The sequence below is a fragment of the Ascaphus truei genome, chromosome 19 (genome assembly GCF_040206685.1).
Source record: "Ascaphus truei isolate aAscTru1 chromosome 19, aAscTru1.hap1, whole genome shotgun sequence".
NCBI lineage: Eukaryota > Metazoa > Chordata > Amphibia > Anura > Ascaphidae > Ascaphus > Ascaphus truei.
In genome coordinates this window covers 21,563,833-21,589,512 of record NC_134501.1, presented here as the reverse complement: position 1 = coordinate 21,589,512, position 25,680 = coordinate 21,563,833, and the positions used below count along the sequence as shown (strand labels likewise).

The 25,680-nt window shown below is 45.8% G+C and overlaps 1 protein-coding gene across 2 annotated transcripts; it reads right to left on the bottom strand.

Moving 5' to 3' along the window:
- Positions 1-383: 383 nt before the first annotated feature.
- On the bottom strand, positions 384-25,664 carry PSME3IP1 (proteasome activator subunit 3 interacting protein 1). 2 transcript variants are annotated; one of them, XM_075576858.1, is made up of 7 exons: positions 25,527-25,664; positions 24,617-24,750; positions 23,432-23,530; positions 8,283-8,404; positions 3,475-3,611; positions 2,477-2,538; positions 384-1,544 (listed from the first exon to the last, which is right to left on the bottom strand). In XM_075576858.1, exons 2-7 carry the CDS (start codon positions 24,738-24,740, stop codon positions 1,330-1,332), a joined length of 759 nt encoding a protein of 252 aa, XP_075432973.1. In that variant the 5' UTR covers positions 24,741-24,750; positions 25,527-25,664; the 3' UTR covers positions 384-1,329. The 2 variants fall into 2 exon arrangements, with proteins under 2 accessions (XP_075432973.1, XP_075432974.1); XM_075576859.1 differs by lacking the exon at positions 25,527-25,664 and adding an exon at positions 25,040-25,182.
- Between the last annotated feature and the right edge of the window lie 16 nt (positions 25,665-25,680).

Here is a 25,680-nt window from a genome sequence, read left to right as displayed (position 1 = left end):
GATAATACATGTGTATTCCTGGCCTAAAAAAGGTGCAATCCAACATAGCCTGTACAAAATAAATTAACAATCTAATTGGCTTCCCTAAATTATTTCAACTGTGATAAAAACAAAGATTTGGCTTGTTTTGCGTCTCTGAAAATGAAATTGCAATTTGTGAAGGGGGAAGTGTTTGCCAATCAAGTATTTTCTTTACCCTTGGGGCCGCCATCCTTAAAAAAGAGCCAATAAAAGATAATGGGTGTGGCCGAGCGGGTCTTTGCCGGTGCAAACTCTTGTCGAATATCATAGTGGGACAGAAATGAGGCGGCCAGAGGACATCAAACCGTCTCAAATCTTCGGTCACCATGCTGACGAAGAAGTAACAAAGGAGGGAGAGCGAGTAGGGGGTACAATACCTTTTATTAGACCAAGTCGTTGAAAATGTTACAAGCTTTCCAACCTCTCAGCTCATCATGCTTACAAAGTAACTTTAAAACGTATAGGGGTCAGATTTCTGCAACGAAACGCCACCAATTACCCAGATGTAACCCGTAAACGTGTTAATGCCATTAGTACACGGTCTTCCTAGGAGAGATTCCCTTACAGATGTATTCACAGCTGTGCCATGAGCGCCAACTAATTTAGTTCCCGGTCAGGATTTAGCAATTTTAGGTAAGGAGATAACTAGATACAGCTCAACCCCGTTATAACGCGATCCATGAAGCGCGGCTCCCAATTTTCGTATGTATGAATACTTTACAACACGATTATTGGTCTCTTAAATACTTTATTGTACAATGCAAACAATTGTACATTATTTCTAACGCGATCCGCTTATAGCGCAATGCGATTCTTTGGACCCCAAGCACAGCGTTATAAGGGGGTTGAGCTGTACTATGTGCTGATAAAACAAATCCCGAAGCCTCACAGCGGGCACATTTAATGGGTGTTTTCATATAAGAGCAATAAAAAAAAAAGTGTGATAAAATGCAAAACAGAAATGGTTTTTGAATATACCTCTGACAATCATTTTAATGAAAACACAAGCGCGTGAATTAAAGACAGTAACAGATTATTAGCATTTCTTGACGTTTTCACGTATATATTTTCTGTATGGCGTCCAAGTTCAGATGAATCAACCACACGTGTTGATTTAGCGAGTTTAATTTTTTTTTTTTTTTTTTAAACAAGTCAAAATTAAAAATACTCCGCCCAAAGGTCAGTTACATAAGTGGATAGTCTTTGTGCATACCTTTTTTTCCAAGTTTTACTTGTGCATGGAAATTTCCACATGAACATTTTTGCATTTGTAGGTTGAGCTGGGTTTTTGCTATGTGTAGTTTCAGTTTAAGGGGCATCGAGGTAAGTTCCTGTACGAAAAACAGAGGAGACGATCTTTCCCATGGAGTTTATAGTGGCTTCACCGTCTGAGCTGGACTCCGAATCACTGCTCCCTGAGTAGGCTCCCAGGCCAGGCAGGATCCCAATGCAGACAGAGGCAGAAGGGCAGTGAAGAACAGCGCCACCTGCAGGACTGCTTGCAATGGGGTCAGTAGGGGTTTCTGTCAATACAGAATTAACAAGATAATATAGATACAAACTTAGCTATACTCACCTATGTATAAATGTACTTGTTTCAAAATGACCAGAGATTAAAGCGGCAGTTCAGTTTTTTTTTTTTTTAATTTATTTTTTTACTTCAATAGTTTCATGTGGGCAATCTCTAATTACCTAAAGAACTGTATAACTGCCAGTCAATTCGTTCTCCACGTATTGATCGGCGAAATTTGGTGACATAATTAGTGAAGGGATCGGTTTTTCTTCTGCTTCTGTCAGTCAGTGGAAGCTCATGAATATTCATGAGCACTCCTGCACTGACATGTGCTAGAGGGAGGGCAGGGCTTGTGACAGGACATGAAGGGGCAGTGCCTTAGCAAATGGCTGTTAAAATAGAATACAAGAAAATTGGTCTTTCAAAGTTGTTTTTTTAAAAACAGAAATTGCTAAAAGTATTTGTTCTTACTACAGAACTGATTTATTAAAAAAAACAGGATATTGACTGAACTGCAGCTTTAATAGACAAATACATATGCAGATTCAGAGATACATACACAGGCATGCACTCTGTGCAGAATTCCTGTCTGCCTTACATACATTGCACGAATAAGTTTCATTATGCGCACGTGAATCATATCAGCGTGTTAGAAACCTTGGGGTCTATGTTCAGGTGTTGACAAGACTGGTCGTTGGGAGAGATTTCCAGTCGCCTGAAGAGTGGTTCTCCCAGGGAAGTCCAAGTTTTACAGCAGATAAAAACTAGGGTCTCCAACAAAACCAGAACCAATTAACTAATGAAGGGGAACGCTGCTTAGCCCTGCTACACCAGACCTCACTAATGAATTTAAAAAATGATTGGAAAACCAGGCAAAGCCAACAGCTGCTCTAGGCATGAATACCCAAACACCCCAGGAAGATTTTGCTGGGCGATACGTACCCTTGGGATCCTCATGTTCCTGATCTAACTTCAATTTCTTTGCACTTGAGGTTTCAGAATTACTGAAAATAAACAACAAAAATTGTCCAAAAAAAAAATTAAAAAAATCTGTGCGAGAGACTTAAAAAAAATGCAACTACATTTGTACACTTACATTCTTGAAGAAAATTACAAGATAATCATGTTTCCCAAAAATAAAGAACACTGCTACTTACAATCAATATATATTATATAGGTACGGTTTGATTACTCATGTAAAACAGAAAGAACGTATAGAAAATGGATTGGTAAGTTTTAATAACGGTTATTTTCCACACTCCTAACTGCACTGAACGGAACGGACTCCATAAAGGTTTTATGATATTGTAATATTCTATAATATTACTACAGTATATGGCTTTGTAGCAATGAGCTATAGCTGTGTCACAGGACAGCATGTCGAACATGCCACATGGGCCCACGTTTCCTCCTGTATCATCATCAGTTATAGAACAAGAACTTTCACAACTATCAGAGGTTGACTGTGAAGTAAAAGCAGTCATCAGTACCAAAATATACATCTTCTGGATCTGAATTCCGACTCCTGACAAAGTTGGCTGGCAACAAATATATATAGTTACTGCAAACCATAAAATGTACTACATTCAAAACTCAACAGACTCAGAAAATCCATGCAAAGCAGAAAGGTTTGCCACTCCAGGAATGGATATGAATGGATCTCCCAGCAGAGCATCGCAGCACTGAAACTAATTATTCCTTCATTTCTATATCTACTTGGAAGGGAACACCATAAAATCATATACAATTGCGGCAAATACCACAAAAAAAAAGAAGAAAGAATCCCTACAGAAAGCATAACAAATACTCGTATAAAAGTTGTATCAAAAAGGTGCATTTAGAAATAGATTTCTCCTGTTTCTGTCAAACTGGAAACGTTCCAACAGAAGAAGCCTTTGCTAACACCGGTGTTTCTCAGTAAGGAGCAGAACCAAACCAACCTTCTGGGCCGGACGGCTCCTGCCAGCAGCTTGGCCTGAGAAAGCTTTGTCTTGCCGTCGCCAGATTTCCCCGCAGGCTTTTTATCCGGCTCCCGCTTCTCGTGGATGGCGTTTGCAGACACTTTTGTGCAGGAATTGTGAGATGAAGATTAAGGATGGCAAGCCGACGGAAAGTGGTAGAAGAGAGATCCCAAACGGAGGGGGGATCCGACGTGTCAGATTTCTCCTTCGTGCGCAAATGGTGCGTTCACCTCTAGAAAAAGAGACTGATTCCCATTTAATTAGGTACAGGACCTATTTAATGAGATCAATTTAAAGAAAACATCTGGAAAAGCAGATGGAGCAGAAAAAAACCCCCAAAAGCTCCGATCTGCTGCCTGGGAACAGGCCTCTCAGTAGCAGAGGAGCTAAGCAATTTGCCTGGAAAATTCTTTACTGTGTATTACTCCAGCAATTATATTTGTGTTAATTGCCTGGATAATGACCCAGCTGCAGTTAGATGCGAAGGCTTCAGACCGAATACAAACGCTCTGAGGTTCATTGTTTAACTTCTTGAGATCTTAAAATTGCTTACAGCACAAGTCTTTTCCTGCCATTCCTGCCTGGAAGTGATGCACTGGTCACCCTAAAACACACACATACATTGTCCTCGGCCCAAGGGCTGCTGTGTAAGATAGGTAGGTCTATCTAGAATACTGGTGGGTACAGGTGGCCACCAACCCTCTCCCCTTTTGGCAACAGGTGGCCGTTTCTGTTTGAATTAGCTTCTCCCGCTCCCTCAGTGCAGCCGTTTTATGACCGTGTTCATATATAGTGTCCCGCTCCTGTCCTGTGTTTATATATAGTGTCCTGCTCCTCTCCTGTGTTCATATATAGTGTCCTGCTCCTCTCCTGTGTTCATATATAGTTTCCTGCTCCTCTCCTGTGTTCATATATAGTGTCCTGCTCCTCTCCTGTGTTCATATATAGTGTCCTGCTCCACTCCTGTGTTCATATATAGTGTCCTGCTCCTCTCCTGTGTTCATATATAGTGTCCTGCTCCTCTCCTGTGTTCATATATAGTGTCCCGCTCCTGTCCTGTGTTTATATATAGTGTCCTGCTCCTCTCCTGTGTTCATATATAGTGTCCTGCTCCTCTCCTGTGTTCATATATAGTGTCCTGCTCCTCTCCTGTGTTCATATATAGTGTCCTGCTCCTCTCCTGTGTTCATATATAGTGTCCTGCTCCTCTCCTGTGTTCATATATAGTGTCCTGCTCCTCTCCTGTGTTCATATATAGTGTCCTGCTCCACTCCTGTGTTCATATATAGTGTCCTGCTCCTCTCCTGTGTTCATATATAGTGTCCTGCTCCTCTCCTGTGTTCATATATAGTGTCCTGCTCCTCTCCTGTGTTCATATATAGTGTCCCGCTCCTGTCCTGTGTTTATATATAGTGTCCTGCTCCTCTCCTGTGTTCATATATAGTGTCCTGCTCCTCTCCTGTGTTCATATATAGTGTCCTGCTCCTCTCCTGTGTTCATATATAGTGTCCTGCTCCTCTCCTGTGTTCATATATAGTGTCCTGCTCCTCTCCTGTGTTCATATATAGTGTCCTGCTCCTCTCCTGTGTTCATATATAGTGTCCTGCTCCTCTCCTGTGTTCATATATAGTGTCCTGCTCCACTCCTGTGTTCATATATAGTGTCCTGCTCCTCTCCTGTGTTCATATATAGTGTCCTGCTCCTCTCCTGTGTTCATATATAGTGTCCTGCTCCACTCCTGTGTTCATATATAGTGTCCTGCTCCTCTCCTGTGTTCATATATAGTGTCCTGCTCCTCTCCTGTGTTCATATATAGTGTCCTGCTCCTCTCCTGTGTTCATATATAGTGTCCTGCTCCACTCCTGTGTTCATATATAGTGTCCTGCTCCTCTCCTGTGTTCATATATAGTGTCCTGCTCCTCTCCTGTGTTCATATATAGTGTCCCGCTCCTGTCCTGTGTTTATATATAGTGTCCTGCTCCTCTCCTGTGTTCATATATAGTGTCCTGCTCCTCTCCTGTGTTCATATATAGTGTCCTGCTCCTCTCCTGTGTTCATATATAGTGTCCTGCTCCACTCCTGTGTTCATATATAGTGTCCTGCTCCTCTCCTGTGTTCATATATAGTGTCCTGCTCCTCTCCTGTGTTCATATATAGTGTCCTGCTCCTCTCCTGTGTTCATATATAGTGTCCTGCTCCACTCCTGTGTTCATATATAGTGTCCTGCTCCTCTCCTGTGTTCATATATAGTGTCCTGCTCCACTCCTGTGTTCATATATAGTGCAGTGAGCGGGAGAGCAGGGATAACTCTCCCAGCTGTCCCAGGCCCGGCAGCAGCGGGGCGGTGTGTGTGTCTTTGCGTGTGCAAAGTGCGTTCATATAGTGTCCCGCTCCTGTCCTGTGTTCATATAGTGTCCCGCTCCTGTCCTGTGTTCATATAGTGTCCTGCTCCTGTCCTGTGTTCATATAGTGTCCCTGTCCTGTGTTCATATAGTGTCCCGCTCCTGTCCTGTGTTCATATAGTGTCCTGCTCCTGTCCTGTGTATATATAGTGTCCCGCTCCTGTCCTGTGTTCATATAGTGTCCCGCTCCTGTCCTGTGTTCATATAGTGTCCTGCTCCTGTCCTGTGTATATATAGTGTCCCGCTCCTGTCCTGTGTATATATAGTGTCCCGCTCCTGTCCTGTGTTCATATAGTGTCTCGCTCCTGTCCTGTGTATATATAGTGTCCTGCTCCTGTCCTGTGTATATATAGTGTCCTGCTACTCATGTGTTCAAGTCTAGTTAGAGGGCAAGAAGAGGAGTAGGACAGTATTAATGAGTGCAATAGCTTTAGGCAGCTGACCAGAGGGGCCTGGGGAAGTGCACTTAGCCACAACTTCTCGGACCCTCCATCCATCTGGATTTATAAAAGTTTATTTAAAAAAGTGCAATTTTTTTTTTAACACTCATTCTCTCTCTGGAACCGCCAACAAAATACATTTAAGGCTGCGTCCACGCTAGCGCTGAGCGCGCGGGCACGTAAGCTCTCCCAAGCTTGGTGCTTGGGAAGACAATTCAATTTGAGTTTGGAGTGGTGAGCAGGGTCACATGACCCTGCTCTGACCAATGGGGAGAGAGAGGCAATAAAGGCTAAGGGGGGGGAGTGGTGGAAGGGGGGGGGAGAGAATGGAGGGAGTGGGGGAGAGAATGAGGAGATGGGGGGGAGAGAATGGAGGAGATGGGGGGGAGAGAAGGGAGGGGGGGAGGGAGAGAATGGAGGGGGGGGGAGAGAGAGAATGGAGGGGGGGAGGGAGAGAATGGAGGGGGGGAGGGAGAGAATGGAGGCCGGGGAGGGAGAGAATTGAGGGGGGAGGGAGAGAATGGAGAGGGGGAGGGAGAGAATGGAGGGGGGGGAGGGAGAGAATGGAGGGGGGGAGGGAGAGAATGGAGGGGAGGGGGGGAGGGAGAGAATAGAGGGGGGGGAGGGAGAGAATGGAGGGGAGAGGGGGAGGGAGAGAATGGAGGGGAGGGGGGGAGAGAATGGAGGGGAGGGGGGGAGAGAATGGAGGGGAGGGGGGGAGAGAATGGAGGGGAGGGGGGGAGAGAATGGAGGGGAGGGGGGAGGGAGAGAATGGAGGGGGGGAGGGAGAGAATGGAGGGGAGGGGGGGGAAGGGAGAGAATGGAGGGGAGGGGGGGGGAAGGGAGAGAATGGAGGGGAGGGGGGGAGGGAGAGAATGGAGGGGAGCGGGGGGAGGGAGAGAATGGAGGGGAGGGGGGGGAGGGAGAGAATGGAGGGGAGGGGGGGGAGGGAGAGAATGAAGGGGAGGGGGGGAGGGAGAGAATGGAGGTGAGGGGGGGAGGGACAGAATGGAGGGGAGGGGGGGAGGGAGAGAATGGAGGGGGGGAGGAGAGAATGGAGGGGAGGGGGGGGAAGGGAGAGAATGGAGGGGGGGAGGGAGAGAATGGAGGGGAGGGGGGGAGGGAGAGAATGGAGGGGAGGGGGGAAGGGAGAGAATGGAGGGGGGGAGGGAGAGAATGGAGGGGGGGAGGGAGAGAATGGAGGGGAGGGGGGGAGGGAGAGAATGGAGGGGAGGGGGGGGGAGAGAATGGAGGGGAGGGGGGGATGGAGAGAATGGAGGGGAGGGGGGGGAGGGAGAGAATGGAGGGGAGGGGGGGAGGGAGAGAATGGAGGGGAGGGGGGGGAGGGAGAGAATGGAGGGGAGGGGGGGAGGGAGAGAATGGAGGGGAGGGGGGGAGGGAGAGAATGGAGGGGAGGGGGGGGGGAGAGAATGGAGGGGAGAGGGGGAGGGAGAGAATGGAGGGGAGAGGGGGAGGGAGAGAATGGAGGGGGGGAGGGAGAGAATGGAGGGGAGGGGGGGAGGGAGAGAATGGAGGGGAGGGGGGGGAGAGAATGGAGGGGAGGGGGGGAGGAGAGAATGGAGGGGAGGGGGGGAGGGAGAGAATGGAGGGGAGGGGGGGGGAGGGAGAGAATGGAGTGGAGGGGGGAGGGAGAGAATGGAGGGGAGGGGGGAGGGAGAGAATGGAGGGGAGGGGGGAGGGAGAGAATGGAGGGGAGGGACACACACAGACACACACACAGCCCCAATCCAGTCAATGACACGCCCCTCCCTTAATAGCCACGCCCTCCAGCTTCTGCTCTAAATGATGCAGGATAGCCGATCGCGCATGCTTGGAGAGCTGGTGATGTCACCGCTCTCAAGCATGAGCGAGCTCAGCGGCAGCGGAGCCGCAGCCCACGAGGGACCTGCAACAAAATGTCAGTTACACGGTTGGAAAAGGATATTCTGTATTCGTTCAATTCTTTCTTCTCTTCGTCTCTTCGCTGCTTTTCCACCAACTCTTGTTTTCTTGAAACCTCATCAAGGAAGTTGGTTTCATCTTCATCTAACCCTCTTACCATATTCTCTGAAAAGACAACAGTGCAGTGAAAAATGTATGGCAGAACCCAGCCCAGCAATACCCCCCATCCTCCCCACCCCAAGCCACTGTCAATGTCTGACTGAAACATGTCCGATTCCTGGAGATCATGCAATGTTGCTTCTTAAAGCTCCATATCTTTATTCAGTCTTTAAAATGGAGAGAACTATGAAAACTTTGTAAAGATTTGTTTTTTGTGAAACGGATAATTCCTACATTTAAGAACAGATATGTACTCAAAGGGCACATTACAGTTTTTATAGGACATACAGAGACAGGATCAGTCTCATAACTGGGCATTAAACTACACCAAGCTCAATACGGCTACTAAAACGGAAAATATTTCAAAACGATATATATATCATTTGCATGTCATTTCCCAGAATCCCTTGCTGCAGTAGAAGCACTGTATGCTGGGGATAATGGTGAAAGGCGGGGTTGCTCACAAATGAACTTTTTATTTGAGAGAGATATAGAGATATAGATATACACACACACACACACACACACACTAAAAGCAATAAAGGGATCTAGATTAGATTACATATTTTATATAAAATAGCGGAAACCTTTAATTATAACATACAAATGTGTGTTCTTTAAATCTAAAGAAATAAAAGTCCACTCCAGAATTACAACAAAACGATTGATATCTGATTAAATCTCACTATTTGTAGCACACAGCCAGCGTTACATGTCACTATTTGTAGCACACAGCCAGCGTTACATGTCACTATTTGTAGCACACAGCCAGCGTTACATGTCACTATTTGTAGCACACAGCCAGCGTTACATGTCACTATTTGTAGCACACAGCCAGCGTTACATGTCACTATTTGTAGCACACAGCCAGCGTTACATGTCACTATTTGTAGCACACAGCCAGCATTACATGTCACTATTTGTAGCACACAGCCAGCGTTACATGTCACTATTTGTAGCACACAGCCAGCGTTACGTGTCACTATTTGTAGCACACAGCCAGCATTACGTGTCACTATTTGTAGCACACAGCCAGCGTTACATGTCACTATTTGTAGCACACCGCCAGCGTTACATGTCACTATTTGTAGCACACAGCCAGCGTTACATGTCACTATTTGTAGCACACAGCCAGCATTACATGTCACTATTTGTAGCACACAGCCAGCGTTACATGTCACTATTTGTAGCACACAGCCAGCGTTATATGTCACTATTTGTAGCACACAGCCAGCGTTACATGTCACTATTTGTAGCACACAGCCAGCGTTACATGTCACTATTTGTAGCACACAGCCAGCGTTATATGTCACTATTTGTAGCACACAGCCAGCGTTACATGTCACTATTTGTAGCACACAGCCAGCGTTACATGTCACTATTTGTAGCACACAGCCAGCGTTACATGTCACTATTTGTAGCACAGAGCCAGCGTTACATGTGACTATTTGTAGCACAGAGCCAGCGTTACATGTCACTATTTGTAGCACAGAGCCAGCGTTACGTGTCACTATTTGTAGCACACAGCCAGCGTTACATGTGACTATTTGTAGCACACAGCCAGCGTTACGTCACTATTTGTAGCACACAGCCAGCGTTACATGTGACTATTTGTAGCACACAGCCAGCGTTACATGTCACTATTTGTAGCACACAGCCAGCGTTACGTGTCACTATTTGTAGCACACAGCCAGCATTACATGTGACTATTTGTAGCACACAGCCAGCGTTACATGTGACTATTTGTAGCACAGAGCCAGCGTTACATGTGACTATTTGTAGCACAGAGCCAGCGTTACATGTCACTATTTGTAGCACAGAGCCAGCGTTACGTGTCACTATTTGTAGCACACAGCCAGCGTTACATGTGACTATTTGTAGCACACAGCCAGCGTTACGTCACTATTTGTAGCACACAGCCAGCGTTACATGTCACTATTTGTAGCACACAGCCAGCGTTACGTGTCACTATTTGTAGCACACAGCCAGCATTACATGTGACTATTTGTAGCACACAGCCAGCGTTACATGTCACTATTTGTAGCACACAGCCAGCATTACATGTCACTATTTGTAGCACACAGCCAGCGTTACATGTGACTATTTGTAGCACACAGCCAGCGTTACATGTGACTATTTGTAGCACACAGCCAGCGTTACATGTCACTATTTGTAGCACACAGCCAGCGTTACATGTGACTATTTGTAGCACACAGCCAGCATTACATGTCACTATTTGTAGCACACAGCCAGCGTTACATGTCACTATTTGTAGCACACAGCCAGCGTTACATGTCACTATTTGTAGCACACAGCCAGCGTTACATGTCACTATTTGTAGCACACAGCCAGCGTTACATGTCACTATTTGTAGCACACAGCCAGCGTTACATGTCACTATTTGTAGCACACAGCCAGCATTACATGTCACTATTTGTAGCACACAGCCAGCATTACATGTCACTATTTGTAGCACACAGCCAGCGTTACGTGTCACTATTTGTAGCACACAGCCAGCGTTACGTGTCACTATTTGTAGCACACAGCCAGCGTTACGTCACTATTTGTAGCACACAGCCAGCGTTACATGTCACTATTTGTAGCACACAGCCAGCGTTACATGTCACTATTTGTAGCACACAGCCAGCGTTACATGTCACTATTTGTAGCACACAGCCAGCGTTACATGTCACTATTTGTAGCACACAGCCAGCGTTACGTCACTATTTGTAGCACACAGCCAGCGTTACATGTCACTATTTGTAGCACACAGCCAGCGTTACATGTCACTATTTGTAGCACACAGCCAGCGTTACATGTCACTATTTGTAGCACACAGCCAGCGTTACATGTCACTATTTGTAGCACACAGCCAGCGTTACATGTCACTATTTGTAGCACACAGCCAGCGTTACATGTCACTATTTGTAGCACACAGCCAGCGTTACATGTCACTATTTGTAGCACACAGCCAGCATTACATGTGACTATTTGTAGCACACAGCCAGCGTTACATGTCACTATTTGTAGCACACAGCCAGCGTTACATGTCACTATTTGTAGCACACAGCCAGCATTACATGTCACTATTTGTAGCACACAGCCAGCGTTACATGTCACTATTTGTAGCACACAGCCAGCGTTACATGTCACTATTTGTAGCACACAGCCAGCATTACATGTGACTATTTGTAGCACACAGCCAGCGTTACACGTCACTATTTGTAGCACACAGCCAGCGTTACACGTCACTATTTGTAGCACACAGCCAGCATTACATGTCACTATTTGTAGCACACAGCCAGCGTTACGTGTCACTATTTGTAGCACACAGCCAGCGTTACATGTCACTATTTGTAGCACACAGCCAGCATTACATGTCACTATTTGTAGCACACAGCCAGCGTTACGTCACTATTTGTAGCACACAGCCAGCATTACATGTCACTATTTGTAGCACACAGCCAGCGTTACATGTCACTATTTGTAGCACACAGCCAGCGTTACGTCACTATTTGTAGCACACAGCCAGCGTTACATGTCACTATTTGTAGCACACAGCCAGCGTTACGTCACTATTTGTATCACACATCCAGCGTTACATGTCACTATTTGTAGCACACAGCCAGCATTACATGTGACTATTTGTAGCACACAGCCAGCGTTACATGTCACTATTTGTAGCACACAGCCAGCGTTACATGTCACTATTTGTAGCACACAGCCAGCATTACATGTCACTATTTGTAGCACACAGCCAGCGTTACGTGTCACTATTTGTAGCACACAGCCAGCGTTACATGTCACTATTTGTAGCACACAGCCAGCATTACATGTCACTATTTGTAGCACACAGCCAGCGTTACATGTCACTATTTGTAGCACACAGCCAGCGTTACATGTCACTATTTGTAGCACACAGCCAGCGTTACGTGTCACTATTTGTAGCACACAGCCAGCATTACATGTGACTATTTGTAGCACACAGCCAGCGTTACATGTCACTATTTGTAGCACACAGCCAGCGTTACATGTCACTATTTGTAGCACACAGCCAGCATTACATGTCACTATTTGTAGCACACCGCCAGCGTTACATGTCACTATTTGTAGCACACAGCCAGCGTTACATGTCACTATTTGTAGCACACCGCCAGCGTTACATGTCACTATTTGTAGCACACAGCCAGCGTTACATGTCACTATTTGTAGCACACAGCCAGCGTTACATGTCACTATTTGTAGCACACAGCCAGCGTTACATGTCACTATTTGTAGCACACAGCCAGCGTTACATGTCACTATTTGTAGCACACAGCCAGCGTTACATGTCACTATTTGTAGCACACAGCCAGCGTTACATGTCACTATTTGTAGCACACAGCCAGCGTTACATGTCACTATTTGTAGCACACAGCCAGCGTTACGTCACTATTTGTAGCACACAGCCAGCGTTACGTCACTATTTGTAGCACACAGCCAGCGTTACATGTCACTATTTGTAGCACACAGCCAGCGTTACGTCACTATTTGTAGCACACAGCCAGCGTTACATGTGACTATTTGTAGCACACAGCCAGCGTTACATGTCACTATTTGTAGCACACAGCCAGCGTTACATGTCACTATTTGTAGCACACAGCCAGCGTTACATCACTATTTGTAGCACACAGCCAGCGTTACGTCACTATTTGTAGCACACAGCCAGCGTTACATGTCACTATTTGTAGCACACAGCCAGCGTTACATCACTATTTGTAGCACACAGCCAGCGTTACGTCACTATTTGTAGCACACAGCCAGCGTTACGTCACTATTTGTAGCACACAGCCAGCGTTACATGTCACTATTTGTAGCACACAGCCAGCATTACATGTCACTATTTGTAGCACACAGCCAGCGTTACATGTCACTATTTGTAGCACACCGCCAGCGTTACGTCACTATTTGTAGCACACAGCCAGCATTACATGTCACTATTTGTAGCACACAGCCAGCATTACATGTCACTATTTGTAGCACACAGCCAGCGTTACATGTCACTATTTGTAGCACACAGCCAGCGTTACATGTCACTATTTGTAGCACACAGCCAGCGTTACATGTCACTATTTGTAGCACACAGCCAGCGTTACATGTCACTATTTGTAGCACACAGCCAGCGTTACATGTCACTATTTGTAGCACACAGCCAGCGTTACATGTCACTATTTGTAGCACACCGCCAGCGTTACATGTCACTATTTGTAGCACACAGCCAGCGTTACATGTCACTATTTGTAGCACACAGCCAGCGTTACGTCACTATTTGTAGCACACAGCCAGCGTTACGTCACTATTTGTAGCACACAGCCAGCGTTACGTCACTATTTGTAGCACACAGCCAGCGTTACATGTCACTATTTGTAGCACACAGCCAGCGTTACATGTCACTATTTGTAGCACACAGCCAGCGTTACATGTCACTATTTGTAGCACACAGCCAGCGTTACGTCACTATTTGTAGCACACAGCCAGCGTTACATGTCACTATTTGTAGCACACCGCCAGCGTTACATGTCACTATTTGTAGCACACAGCCAGCGTTACATGTCACTATTTGTAGCACACAGCCAGCGTTACATGTCACTATTTGTAGCATACAGCCAGCGTTACATGTCACTATTTGTAGCATACAGCCAGCGTTACATGTCACTATTTGTAGCACACCGCCAGCGTTACATGTCACTATTTGTAGCACACAGCCAGCGTTACATGTCACTATTTGTAGCACACAGCCAGCGTTACATGTCACTATTTGTAGCACACAGCCAGCGTTACATGTCACTATTTGTAGCACACAGCCAGCGTTACGTCACTATTTGTAGCACACAGCCAGCGTTACATGTCACTATTTGTAGCACACAGCCAGCGTTACATGTCACTATTTGTAGCACACAGCCAGCGTTACATGTCACTATTTGTAGCACACAGCCAGCGTTACGTCACTATTTGTAGCACACAGCCAGCGTTACATGTCACTATTTGTAGCACACAGCCAGCGTTACATGTCACTATTTGTAGCACACAGCCAGCGTTACATGTCACTATTTGTAGCACACAGCCATCGTTACATGTCACTATTTGTAGCACACAGCCAGCGTTACATGTCACTATTTGTAGCACACAGCCAGCATTACATGTCACTATTTGTAGCACACAGCCAGCGTTACGTCACTATTTGTAGCACACAGCCAGCATTACATGTCACTATTTGTAGCACACAGCCAGCGTTACATGTCACTATTTGTAGCACACAGCCAGCGTTACATGTCACTATTTGTAGCACACAGCCAGCGTTACGTCACTATTTGTAGCACACAGCCAGCGTTACATGTCACTATTTGTAGCACACAGCCAGCATTACATCACTATTTGTAGCACACAGCCAGCGTTACGTCACTATTTGTAGCACACAGCCAGCGTTACATGTCACTATTTGTAGCACACAGCCAGCGTTACGTCACTATTTGTAGCACACAGCCAGCGTTACATGTCACTATTTGTAGCACACAGCCAGCGTTACATGTCACTATTTGTAGCACACAGCCAGCATTACATGTCACTATTTGTAGCACACAGCCAGCGTTACATGTCACTATTTGTAGCACACAGCCAGCGTTACATGTCACTATTTGTAGCACACAGCCAGCGTTACATGTCACTATTTGTAGCACACAGCCAGCGTTACATGTCACTATTTGTAGCACACAGCCAGCGTTACGTCACTATTTGTAGCACACAGCCAGCGTTACATGTCACTATTTGTAGCACACAGCCAGCGTTACATGTCACTATTTGTAGCACACAGCCAGCGTTACGTCACTATTTGTAGCACACAGCCAGCGTTACATGTCACTATTTGTAGCACACAGCCAGCGTTACATGTCACTATTTGTAGCACACAGCCAGCGTTACATGTGACTATTTGTAGCACACAGCCAGCGTTACGTCACTATTTGTAGCACACAGCCAGCGTTACATGTCACTATTTGTAGCACACAGCCAGCGTTACATGTCACTATTTGTAGCACACAGCCAGCGTTACATGTCACTATTTGTAGCACACAGCCAGCGTTACATGTCACTATTTGTAGCACACAGCCAGCGTTACATGTCACTATTTGTAGCACACCGCCAGCATTACATGTCACAATTTGTAGCACACAGCCAGCGTTACATGTCACTATTTGTAGCACACAGCCAGCGTTACATGTCACTATTTGTAGCACACAGCCAGCATTACATGTCACTATTTGTAGCACACAGCCAGCGTTACATGTCACTATTTGTAGCACACAGCCAGCGTTACGTCACTATTTGTAGCACACAGCCAGCGTTACATGTCACTATTTGTAGCACACAGCCAGCGTTACGTCACTATTTGTAGCACACAGCCAGCGTTACATGTCACTATTTGTAGCACACAGCCAGCGTTACATGTCACTATTTGTAGCACACAGCCAGCGTTACATGTCACTATTTGTAGCACACAGCCAGCGTTACATGTCACTATTTGTAGCACACAGCCAGCATTACATGTCACTATTTGTAGCACACAGCCAGCGTTACATGTCACTATTTGTAGCACACAGCCAGCGTTACATGTCACTATTTGTAGCACACAGCCAGCGTTACATGTCACTATTTGTAGCACACAGCCAGCGTTACATGTCACTATTTGTAGCACACAGCCAGCGTTACATGTCACTATTTGTAGCACACAGCCAGCGTTACATGTCACTATTTGTAGCACACAGCCAGCGTTACGTCACTATTTGTAGCACACAGCCAGCATTACATGTCACTATTTGTAGCACACAGCCAGCGTTACATGTCACTATTTGTAGCACACAGCCAGCATTACGTCACTATTTGTAGCACACAGCCAGCGTTACATGTCACTATTTGTAGCACACAGCCAGCGTTACATGTCACTATTTGTAGCACACAGCCAGCGTTACATGTCACTATTTGTAGCACACAGCCAGCGTTACATGTCACTATTTGTAGCACACAGCCAGCGTTACGTCACTATTTGTAGCACACAGCCAGCGTTACATGTCACTATTTGTAGCACACAGCCAGCGTTACGTCACTATTTGTAGCACACAGCCAGCGTTACATGTGACTATTTGTAGCACACCGCCAGCGTTACATGTCACTATTTGTAGCACACAGCCAGCGTTACATGTCACTATTTGTAGCACACAGCCAGCGTTACGTCACTATTTGTAGCACACAGCCAGCGTTACATGTCACTATTTGTAGCACACAGCCAGCGTTACATGTCACTATTTGTAGCACACAGCCAGCGTTACATGTCACTATTTGTAGCACACAGCCAGCGTTACATGTCACTATTTGTAGCACACAGCCAGCGTTACATGTCACTATTTGTAGCACACAGCCAGCGTTACATGTCACTATTTGTAGCACACAGCCAGCGTTACACGTCACTATTTGTAGCACACAGCCAGCGTTACATGTCACTATTTGTAGCACACAGCCAGCGTTACGTCACTATTTGTAGCACACAGCCAGCGTTACATGTCACTATTTGTAGCACACAGCCAGCGTTACATGTCACTATTTGTAGCACACAGCCAGCGTTACATGTCACTATTTGTAGCACACAGCCAGCGTTACATGTCACTATTTGTAGCACACAGCCAGCGTTACGTCACTATTTGTAGCACACAGCCAGCGTTACGTCACTATTTGTAGCACACAGCCAGCGTTACATGTCACTATTTGTAGCACACAGCCATCGTTACATGTCACTATTTGTAGCACACAGCCAGCGTTACATGTCACTATTTGTAGCACACAGCCAGCGTTACGTCACTATTTGTAGCACACAGCCAGCGTTACGTCACTATTTGTAGCACACAGCCAGCGTTACATGTCACTATTTGTAGCACACAGCCAGCGTTACATGTCACTATTTGTAGCACACAGCCAGCGTTACATGTCACTATTTGTAGCACACAGCCAGCATTACATGTCACTATTTGTAGCACACAGCCAGCATTACATGTCACTATTTGTAGCACACAGCCAGCGTTACGTCACTATTTGTAGCACACAGCCAGCATTACATGTCACTATTTGTAGCACACAGCCAGCGTTACATGTCACTATTTGTAGCACACAGCCAGCGTTACATGTCACTATTTGTAGCACACAGCCAGCGTTACGTCACTATTTGTAGCACACAGCCAGCGTTACATGTCACTATTTGTAGCACACAGCCAGCGTTACATGTCACTATTTGTAGCACACAGCCAGCGTTACGTCACTATTTGTAGCACACAGCCAGCGTTACGTCACTATTTGTAGCACACAGCCAGCGTTACGTCACTATTTGTAGCACACAGCCAGCATTACATGTCACTATTTGTAGCACACAGCCAGCGTTACATGTCACTATTTGTAGCACACAGCCAGCGTTACATGTCACTATTTGTAGCACACAGCCAGCGTTACATGTCACTATTTGTAGCACACAGCCAGCGTTACATGTCACTATTTGTAGCACACAGCCAGCGTTACGTCACTATTTGTAGCACACAGCCAGCGTTACGTCACTATTTGTAGCACACAGCCAGCATTACATGTCACTATTTGTAGCACACAGCCAGCGTTACATGTCACTATTTGTAGCACACAGCCAGCGTTACATGTCACTATTTGTAGCACACAGCCAGCGTTACATGTCACTATTTGTAGCACACAGCCAGCATTACATGTCACTATTTGTAGCACACAGCCAGCATTACACGTCACTATTTGTAGCACACAGCCAGCGTTACGTCACTATTTGTAGCACACAGCCAGCGTTACATGTCACTATTTGTAGCACACAGCCAGCGTTACATGTCACTATTTGTAGCACACAGCCAGCGTTACATGTCACTATTTGTAGCACACAGCCAGCATTACATGTCACTATTTGTAGCACACAGCCAGCGTTACATGTCACTATTTGTAGCACACAGCCAGCGTTACGTGTCACTATTTGTAGCACACAGCCAGCGTTACATGTGACTATTTGTAGCACACAGCCAGCGTTACATGTCACTATTTGTAGCACACAGCCAGCGTTACGTCACTATTTGTAGCACACAGCCAGCGTTACGTCACTATTTGTAGCACACAGCCAGCGTTACATGTCACTATTTGTAGCACACAGCCAGCGTTACATGTCACTATTTGTAGCACACAGCCAGCGTTACGTCACTATTTGTAGCACACAGCCAGCGTTACATGTCACTATTTGTAGCACACAGCCAGCGTTACATGTCACTATTTGTAGCACACAGCCAGCGTTACATGTCACTATTTGTAGCACACAGCCAGCGTTACATGTCACTATTTGTAGCACACAGCCAGCGTTACATGTCACTATTTGTAGCACACAGCCAGCGTTACATGTCACTATTTGTAGCACACAGCCAGCGTTACGTGTCACTATTTGTAGCACACAGCCAGCGTTACATGTGACTATTTGTAGCACACAGCCAGCGTTACATGTCACTATTTGTAGCACACAGCCAGCGTTACGTCACTATTTGTAGCACACAGCCAGCGTTACATGTCACTATTTGTAGCACACAGCCAGCGTTACGTCACTATTTGTAGCACACAGCCAGCGTTACATGTCACTATTTGTAGCACACAGCCAGCATTACATGTCACTATTTGTAGCACACAGCCAGCGTTACATGTCACTATTTGTAGCACACAGCCAGCGTTACATGTCACTATTTGTAGCACACAGCCAGCGTTACGTGTCACTATTTGTAGCACACAGCCAGCATTACATCACTATTTGTAGCACACAGCCAGCGTTACATGTCACTATTTGTAGCACACAGCCAGCGTTACATGTCACTATTTGTAGCACACAGCCAGCGTTACGTCACTATTTGTAGCACACAGCCAGCGTTACGTCACTATTTGTAGCACACAGCCAGCGTTACGTCACTATTTGTAGCACACAGCCAGCGTTACATGTCACTATTTGTAGCACACAGCCAGCGTTACATGTCACTATTTGTAGCACACAGCCAGCGTTACATGTCACTATTTGTAGCACACAGCCAGCGTTACATGTCACTATTTGTAGCACACAGCCAGCGTTACATGTCACTATTTGTAGCACACAGCCAGCGTTACATGTCACTATTTGTAGCACACAGCCAGCGTTACATGTCACTATTTGTAGCACACAGCCAGCGTTACGTGTCACTATTTGTAGCACACAGCCAGCGTTACATGTCACTATTTGTAGCACACAGCCAGCGTTACATGTCACTATTTGTAGCACACAGCCAGCATTACACGTCACTATTTGTAGCACACAGCCAGCGTTACATGTCACTATTTGTAGCACACAGCCAGCGTTACGTGTCACTATTTGTAGCACACAGCCAGCGTTACATGTCACTATTTGTAGCACACAGCCAGCGTTACATGTCACTATTTGTAGCACACAGCCAGCGTTACATGTCACTATTTGTAGCACACAGCCAGCGTTACATGTCACTATTTGTAGCACACAGCCAGCATTACATGTCACTATTTGTAGCACACAGCCAGCGTTACATGTCACTATTTGTAGCACACAGCCAGCGTTACATGTCACTATTTGTAGCACACAGCCAGCGTTACATGTCACTATTTGTAGCACACAGCCAGCGTTACATGTCACTATTTGTAGCACACAGCCAGCGTTACATGTCACTATTTGTAGCACACAGCCAGCGTTACATGTCACTATTTGTAGCACACAGCCAGCGTTACATGTCACTATTTGTAGCACACAGCCAGCGTTACGTCACTATTTGTAGCACACAGCCAGCGTTACATGTCACTATTTGTAGCACACAGCCAGCGTTACGTGTCACTATTTGTAGCACACAGCCAGCGTTACGTGTCACTATTTGTAGCACACAGCCAGCGTTACGTGTCACTATTTGTAGCACACAGCCAGCGTTACATGTCACTATTTGTAGCACACAGCCAGCGTTACGTCACTATTTGTAGCACACAGCCAGCATTACGTCACTATTTGTAGCACACAGCCAGCGTTACGTGTCACTATTTGTAGCACACAGCCAGCGTTACATGTCACTATTTGTAGCACACAGCCAGCGTTACATGTCACTATTTGTAGCACACCGCCAGCGTTACATGTCACTATTTGTAGCACACAGCCAGCGTTACGTCACTATTTGTAGCACACAGCCAGCGTTACGTCACTATTTGTAGCACACAGCCAGCGTTACGTGTCACTATTTGTAGCACACAGCCGCCGCCATGAGAATCCATTGATATTTTCCTAGACCGTTTTGGGGGTGCGATTCTTCCCAGCTGTGTGGGTTTCCACTGAAAGTCTTTCAGTTTCTCAGCTTGCTTAGCGTGGGGACAGAATGTGAGGGTACAAGGTTTGCTTCCCCAAATCCTGCACAGGTGATTGTCGAAGGCATCAGCTGAGTGAAGGTGGGGAGGGGGAGTCACGGGAGACAAGACTATTACACCGGGATGAGGGTCATCCGACAGGAGTTAAACAAACAAGGATTATTTTGTCCGGAGCCAACAACAATAACAACAATAACAACAACAACACAGACTCAATGCACCAAAACTGTGGGGTACGGGGGACTCCAAACTCACAAGGTGCTGCCGGAGCGGGCTTACCCGGGATGTCTTCCACAATCCATCCGCCTCAGAATATCCCAGTGACTTGGGATCATTGCCTATCGGTTGTCCGCTCGTATTTCCAGTTAGTCTCTGACACCGAGACGAACCATGAATAACGGTGGAGCTCTGATTGGCGTTGGCTTACCTAGTCTGCCGGCCTCTCTCTGAAAAACCGTGTGCCGACCAATCTGTAAAGAGATTGGCTCAGCGAAGACGGAGGCCGGGGGCTAGTCCGAGACGGACGAATCAGGGCCTTGGGCGGGCACAGTGCTTTAGGACAGAGCACAGGGGTGGACTTAAGGAGTGGGAAATTCAAATTGACAAAAGGGAACTGAGCCAGGGCAAGGCATCTGTTCCCAGCTTCAGCTCGATATCTCCCGCAGAGAGATACAGTAGGTGCCTCACTGTCGGGTATGAACAATGCCTCTGCTCTAGGCGTACATGTTCCCCCACATGAGTCCACGCCCTCCCCCAGTGTTCCTGAGCACCGCACCTAGCCCTGAGATTCATTCTGTGCTGGCCTCACTAAGTGAACTACAGGCCCCCCAAACAATGAAGCATAACCCAATACAGACAGAAAAACATACATTGAGAATAAACGGGTTTCACATGGGAGACAAAACAACGCGGTAGCTTTGTGTCCGCCCCAACCATCACAGGGGGTGACCCCCAGGCATCAGGGGAGAGAATGGGGGGGGGGGGGTGTTCCTCAGGCATTAGTGGAGAGAACGGAGGGTGGGGGTGTTCCTCAGGCATCAGCGGAGAGAACGGGGGGTGGGGGTGTCCCTCAGGCATCAGCGGAGAGAACGGGGGGTGGGGGTGTCCCTCAGGCATCAGCGGAGAGAACGGGGGGTGGGGGTGTCCCTCAGGCATCAGCGGAGAGAACGGGGGGTGGGGGTGTCCCTCAGGCATCAGCGGAGAGAATGGGGGGTGGGGGTGTCCCTCAGGCATCAGCGGAGAGAATGGGGGGTGGGGGTGTCCCTCAGGCATCAGCGGAGAGAATGGGGGGTGGGGTTGTCCCTCAGGCATCAGCGGAGAGAATGGGGGGTGGGGGTGTCCCTCAGGCATCAGGGGAGAGAGTGGGGAACATGATTTTTTGCTAGCTGCAGGATGAATGTTTACACACATTTACTCAGATCTTGACAGCTATTTCCAGAAGTTCCCCTACAGGTACTGTAGCTACAGAGAGTATTTCAGAGCAGCACGGTGGTATTATTATCCTTCCAAGCTGCAGTAAACGTCCGGCCTGTTAATTCACAGAGCGGACTATGCAAATAAGCTCAAGGAGCGACTATCTCTGTAGCACACACTGTGAGCAGGTTATTGGAGGCGATTAGTTCTCACGCTGATGCTCTGTGGTTCATGTAAAAAAAAACTCTCGTTTCCACGTCCAATACAAAATGTTATCAACAAAGCCACATGATCTGTGGTTTTATCACAAACCAAACCGAGGGAGCCAAGCACACCCAAAATACTGAGAATAGAATTACTGCAAAAAAGTCATTTTAATGACTAAAATAGTCAAAAATATCCAAGGCTTCTTTAGCACCATCCTTGTTTTCCCTAGTTCCAGTTAGTCCCCACTATTTAGGCACCCCAAGTTGCTTTTTCCTGATTACTCCCTTTCTTTACCACAAACCCCCAGTACTATTTCAGAAGAGCAAAAAAAGCGCCCAATACAAAAGACATTTGTACTGACGAATCTTTCAAGTATATAAAGCCGCAATTAAAAGATTCCTTTCTCCCGTTAGGAAAGCTGCGTCCTCAATCTGTATATAACAAGGTACAGAATAATACTGCCTCCTCAATCTGTATATAACAAGGTACAGAATAATACTGCCTCCTCAATCTGTATATAACAAGGTACAGAATAATACTGCGTCCTCAATCTGTATATAACAAGGTACAGAATAATACTGCGTCCTCAATCTGTATATAACAAGGTACAGAATAATACTGCGTCTTCAATCTGTATATAAGAGGGTACAAAATAATACTGCATCCTCAATCTGTATATAAGAGGGTACAAAATAATACTGCATCCTCAATCTGTATATAACAAGGTACAGAATAATACTGCGTCTTCAATCTGTATATAACAAGGTACAGAATAATACTGTGTCCTCAATCTGTATATAAAAGCTACAGAATAATACTGCGTCTTCAATCTGTATATAACAAGGTACAGAATAATACTGTGTCCTCAATCTGTATATAAAAGCTACAGAATAATACTACGCCCTCATTCTGTATATAACAAGGTACAGAATACAAATGGCTTCTTACTGAATTTAAATTGCTCTTCATAGTCCAGCTGTTTCTTCTCTTTCTGCTCCTGAAGTTTTTCATACAGTGAGCGCGGGTCGTACACTTCCTCTGGACACTCTGAGTAAGACAGAAAAGCCAATGCATTGTTCCCCACTCATGGTCAAAATTGCAATCATATCCCAAAACAAACTACAAACTAATGAAAGTAATATGGAGTGTAACAAAATCCACAAACACTGCTCCACTTGGAACAAATGTTACCTGTCCAATTAGATTGTGTGCTGCTCTGAGCAGGGACTCCTTTTCCTAAATGTTACTTTTATGTCTGAAGTACGTCTCCCCTTTATGTGTTATTTGTATTACTTGTTATTTATATGATTGTCACATGTATTACTGCTGTGAAGCGCTATGTAGATTAATGGCGCTATATAAAGACAAAAAAAGTTAACAGTACTGCACACCTAATCAGCATAAATAAAGAAAAATACTTGCGATTACCACCGGTGCTCCTGGGTCAGGGAAACTCTGTCAAAAAATCCTAGACTAAGGCTGCGTCCATAGAGGGGGGAGCAGTTCGGAGCCGCGCTGACGCTCGCCTGCTGAATCCTGTGCGATTTCATGCACATGCAGGCGAGACAGCGTGCGCGATAGGGAGGGGGGGGGAGGCGGGGCAGTGACGTCACTGGGCCAATAGCCCGCGACGCACCAACGTCACAGCGCCGTGAAGTTCACACTGCTTCACGCTGATTGGATGTTTTCAGCCGACAACGCTCTGAAAAACAGCTTCGCCTGTCAGCTGAAAAATCCAACGCCTCAGCACGCCTGCGGACGCTCGCGTGAGGCCCCCTCATTGAGGATGCAGGGGCTCAGCGCTCTGCGCCCGCACGGCTCAGCACGGCTTCCCGTGCTATGGACGCAGCCTAAGGCATGAAAAGGATCCAAGGCTAAGCACAACGTTTCAACCTTTTCTGAGGTCTTTCTCAAGTGACTAAGTGATGTTACTCAATTGAGAAAAAGCTCAGAGAAGGTTGAAATGTTGGATCCTTTTCATGCTATATCAAGACATACATACCTTGTAATTGTCCCAGACATCTCCCCCACATGAGATTATTAATGAACAATACATATAAGTGAGAAGATTCCTTCAATACAGACAATTATACAAAAAACACTAACAAAAAGTTTTTTTTTTAACAAAAGTACCTTCTGGGTCCTCTGGCTTCCGCACTTTTTCCCATTCCTCTTGTCGTTTCTTTCTTTGATCTTCTAATTCTGATTCCGTCACAAACCTTTTGTTAATAACAATATCCCCTTCATGCCCATCCATGGCTAAACTCCTACATGAAATGAAACGCCATGTCAGAGAGAAGTGTGCGAATGAGTTACCAATGAGTGGAGTGTACATACAAGACTTCATACAGTGACCAGCGTGAGCGCCTGATGTAAATTATATTTAACATACACAATATATAAATAATATATAATTATATACTATATTGGAGCTGGGCAAAACCGGTGTGTAGAAATGAAAAAGTACATTGTAAAACCGACACCGTTAACATTTTCAGAACTAAAACCAACAATTATTGAGAAACAAAATCAGAAGACCCGGCCAAACATCCATACCTAGGCGTTACTCGCCAGATCAGTGTTTAAGTATTTAATGTTTTTCAGTTGTATTATTATAGTTCCCTAATGGTTTTTTTTTTTTTTTATACTTTATTCTGCTGTTTTATGCTTTCCTGCTTATTGATTTTCCATGATGTGTTACAAATCATAAACCAGGCAAATGCAGAACCAATATATACACACACAATATATACACACACATAATATATATTATATATATATATATATATATATAAAACATATACACTCACACACTATATATATATATATATATACATACATATACACTCACTAATATATATAACACACACACTATATATATATATTTTATATATATAGTCACACTATATAACACACACACACACACACACACACACACACACACACACACACACACACACACACACACACACACACACACACACACACACACACACACACACACACACACACACACACACACACACACACACACGATACCGACCCTCCAAGAACCCCCGACCCTCAGCAGCGCCGCGAGGCCGACCAATCAGCTTACAGCTGCCCCCCAACTAATCAGCGCGCATCTTACTGACACCCACCAACTAATCAGTGCGCAGCTCATTTGCCGCACTCAAAATGGCCGCCATAGCTTCATG

Excerpts from the sequence above, each read along its gene's own strand:
- PSME3IP1 (XM_075576858.1), bottom strand. The coding sequence starts at position 24,740 with ATGGATGGGCATGAAGGGGATATTGTTATTAACAAAAGGTTTGTGACG. Across the intron at positions 8,405-23,431 it reads TGAAGAGCAATTTAAATTCA|AGAATATGGTAAGAGGGTTA; the intron begins GTAAGAAGCCAT and ends TTGTCTTTTCAG. Across the intron at positions 1,545-2,476 it reads GGAACATGAGGATCCCAAGG|AAACCCCTACTGACCCCATT; the intron begins GTACGTATCGCC and ends CTGTATTGACAG.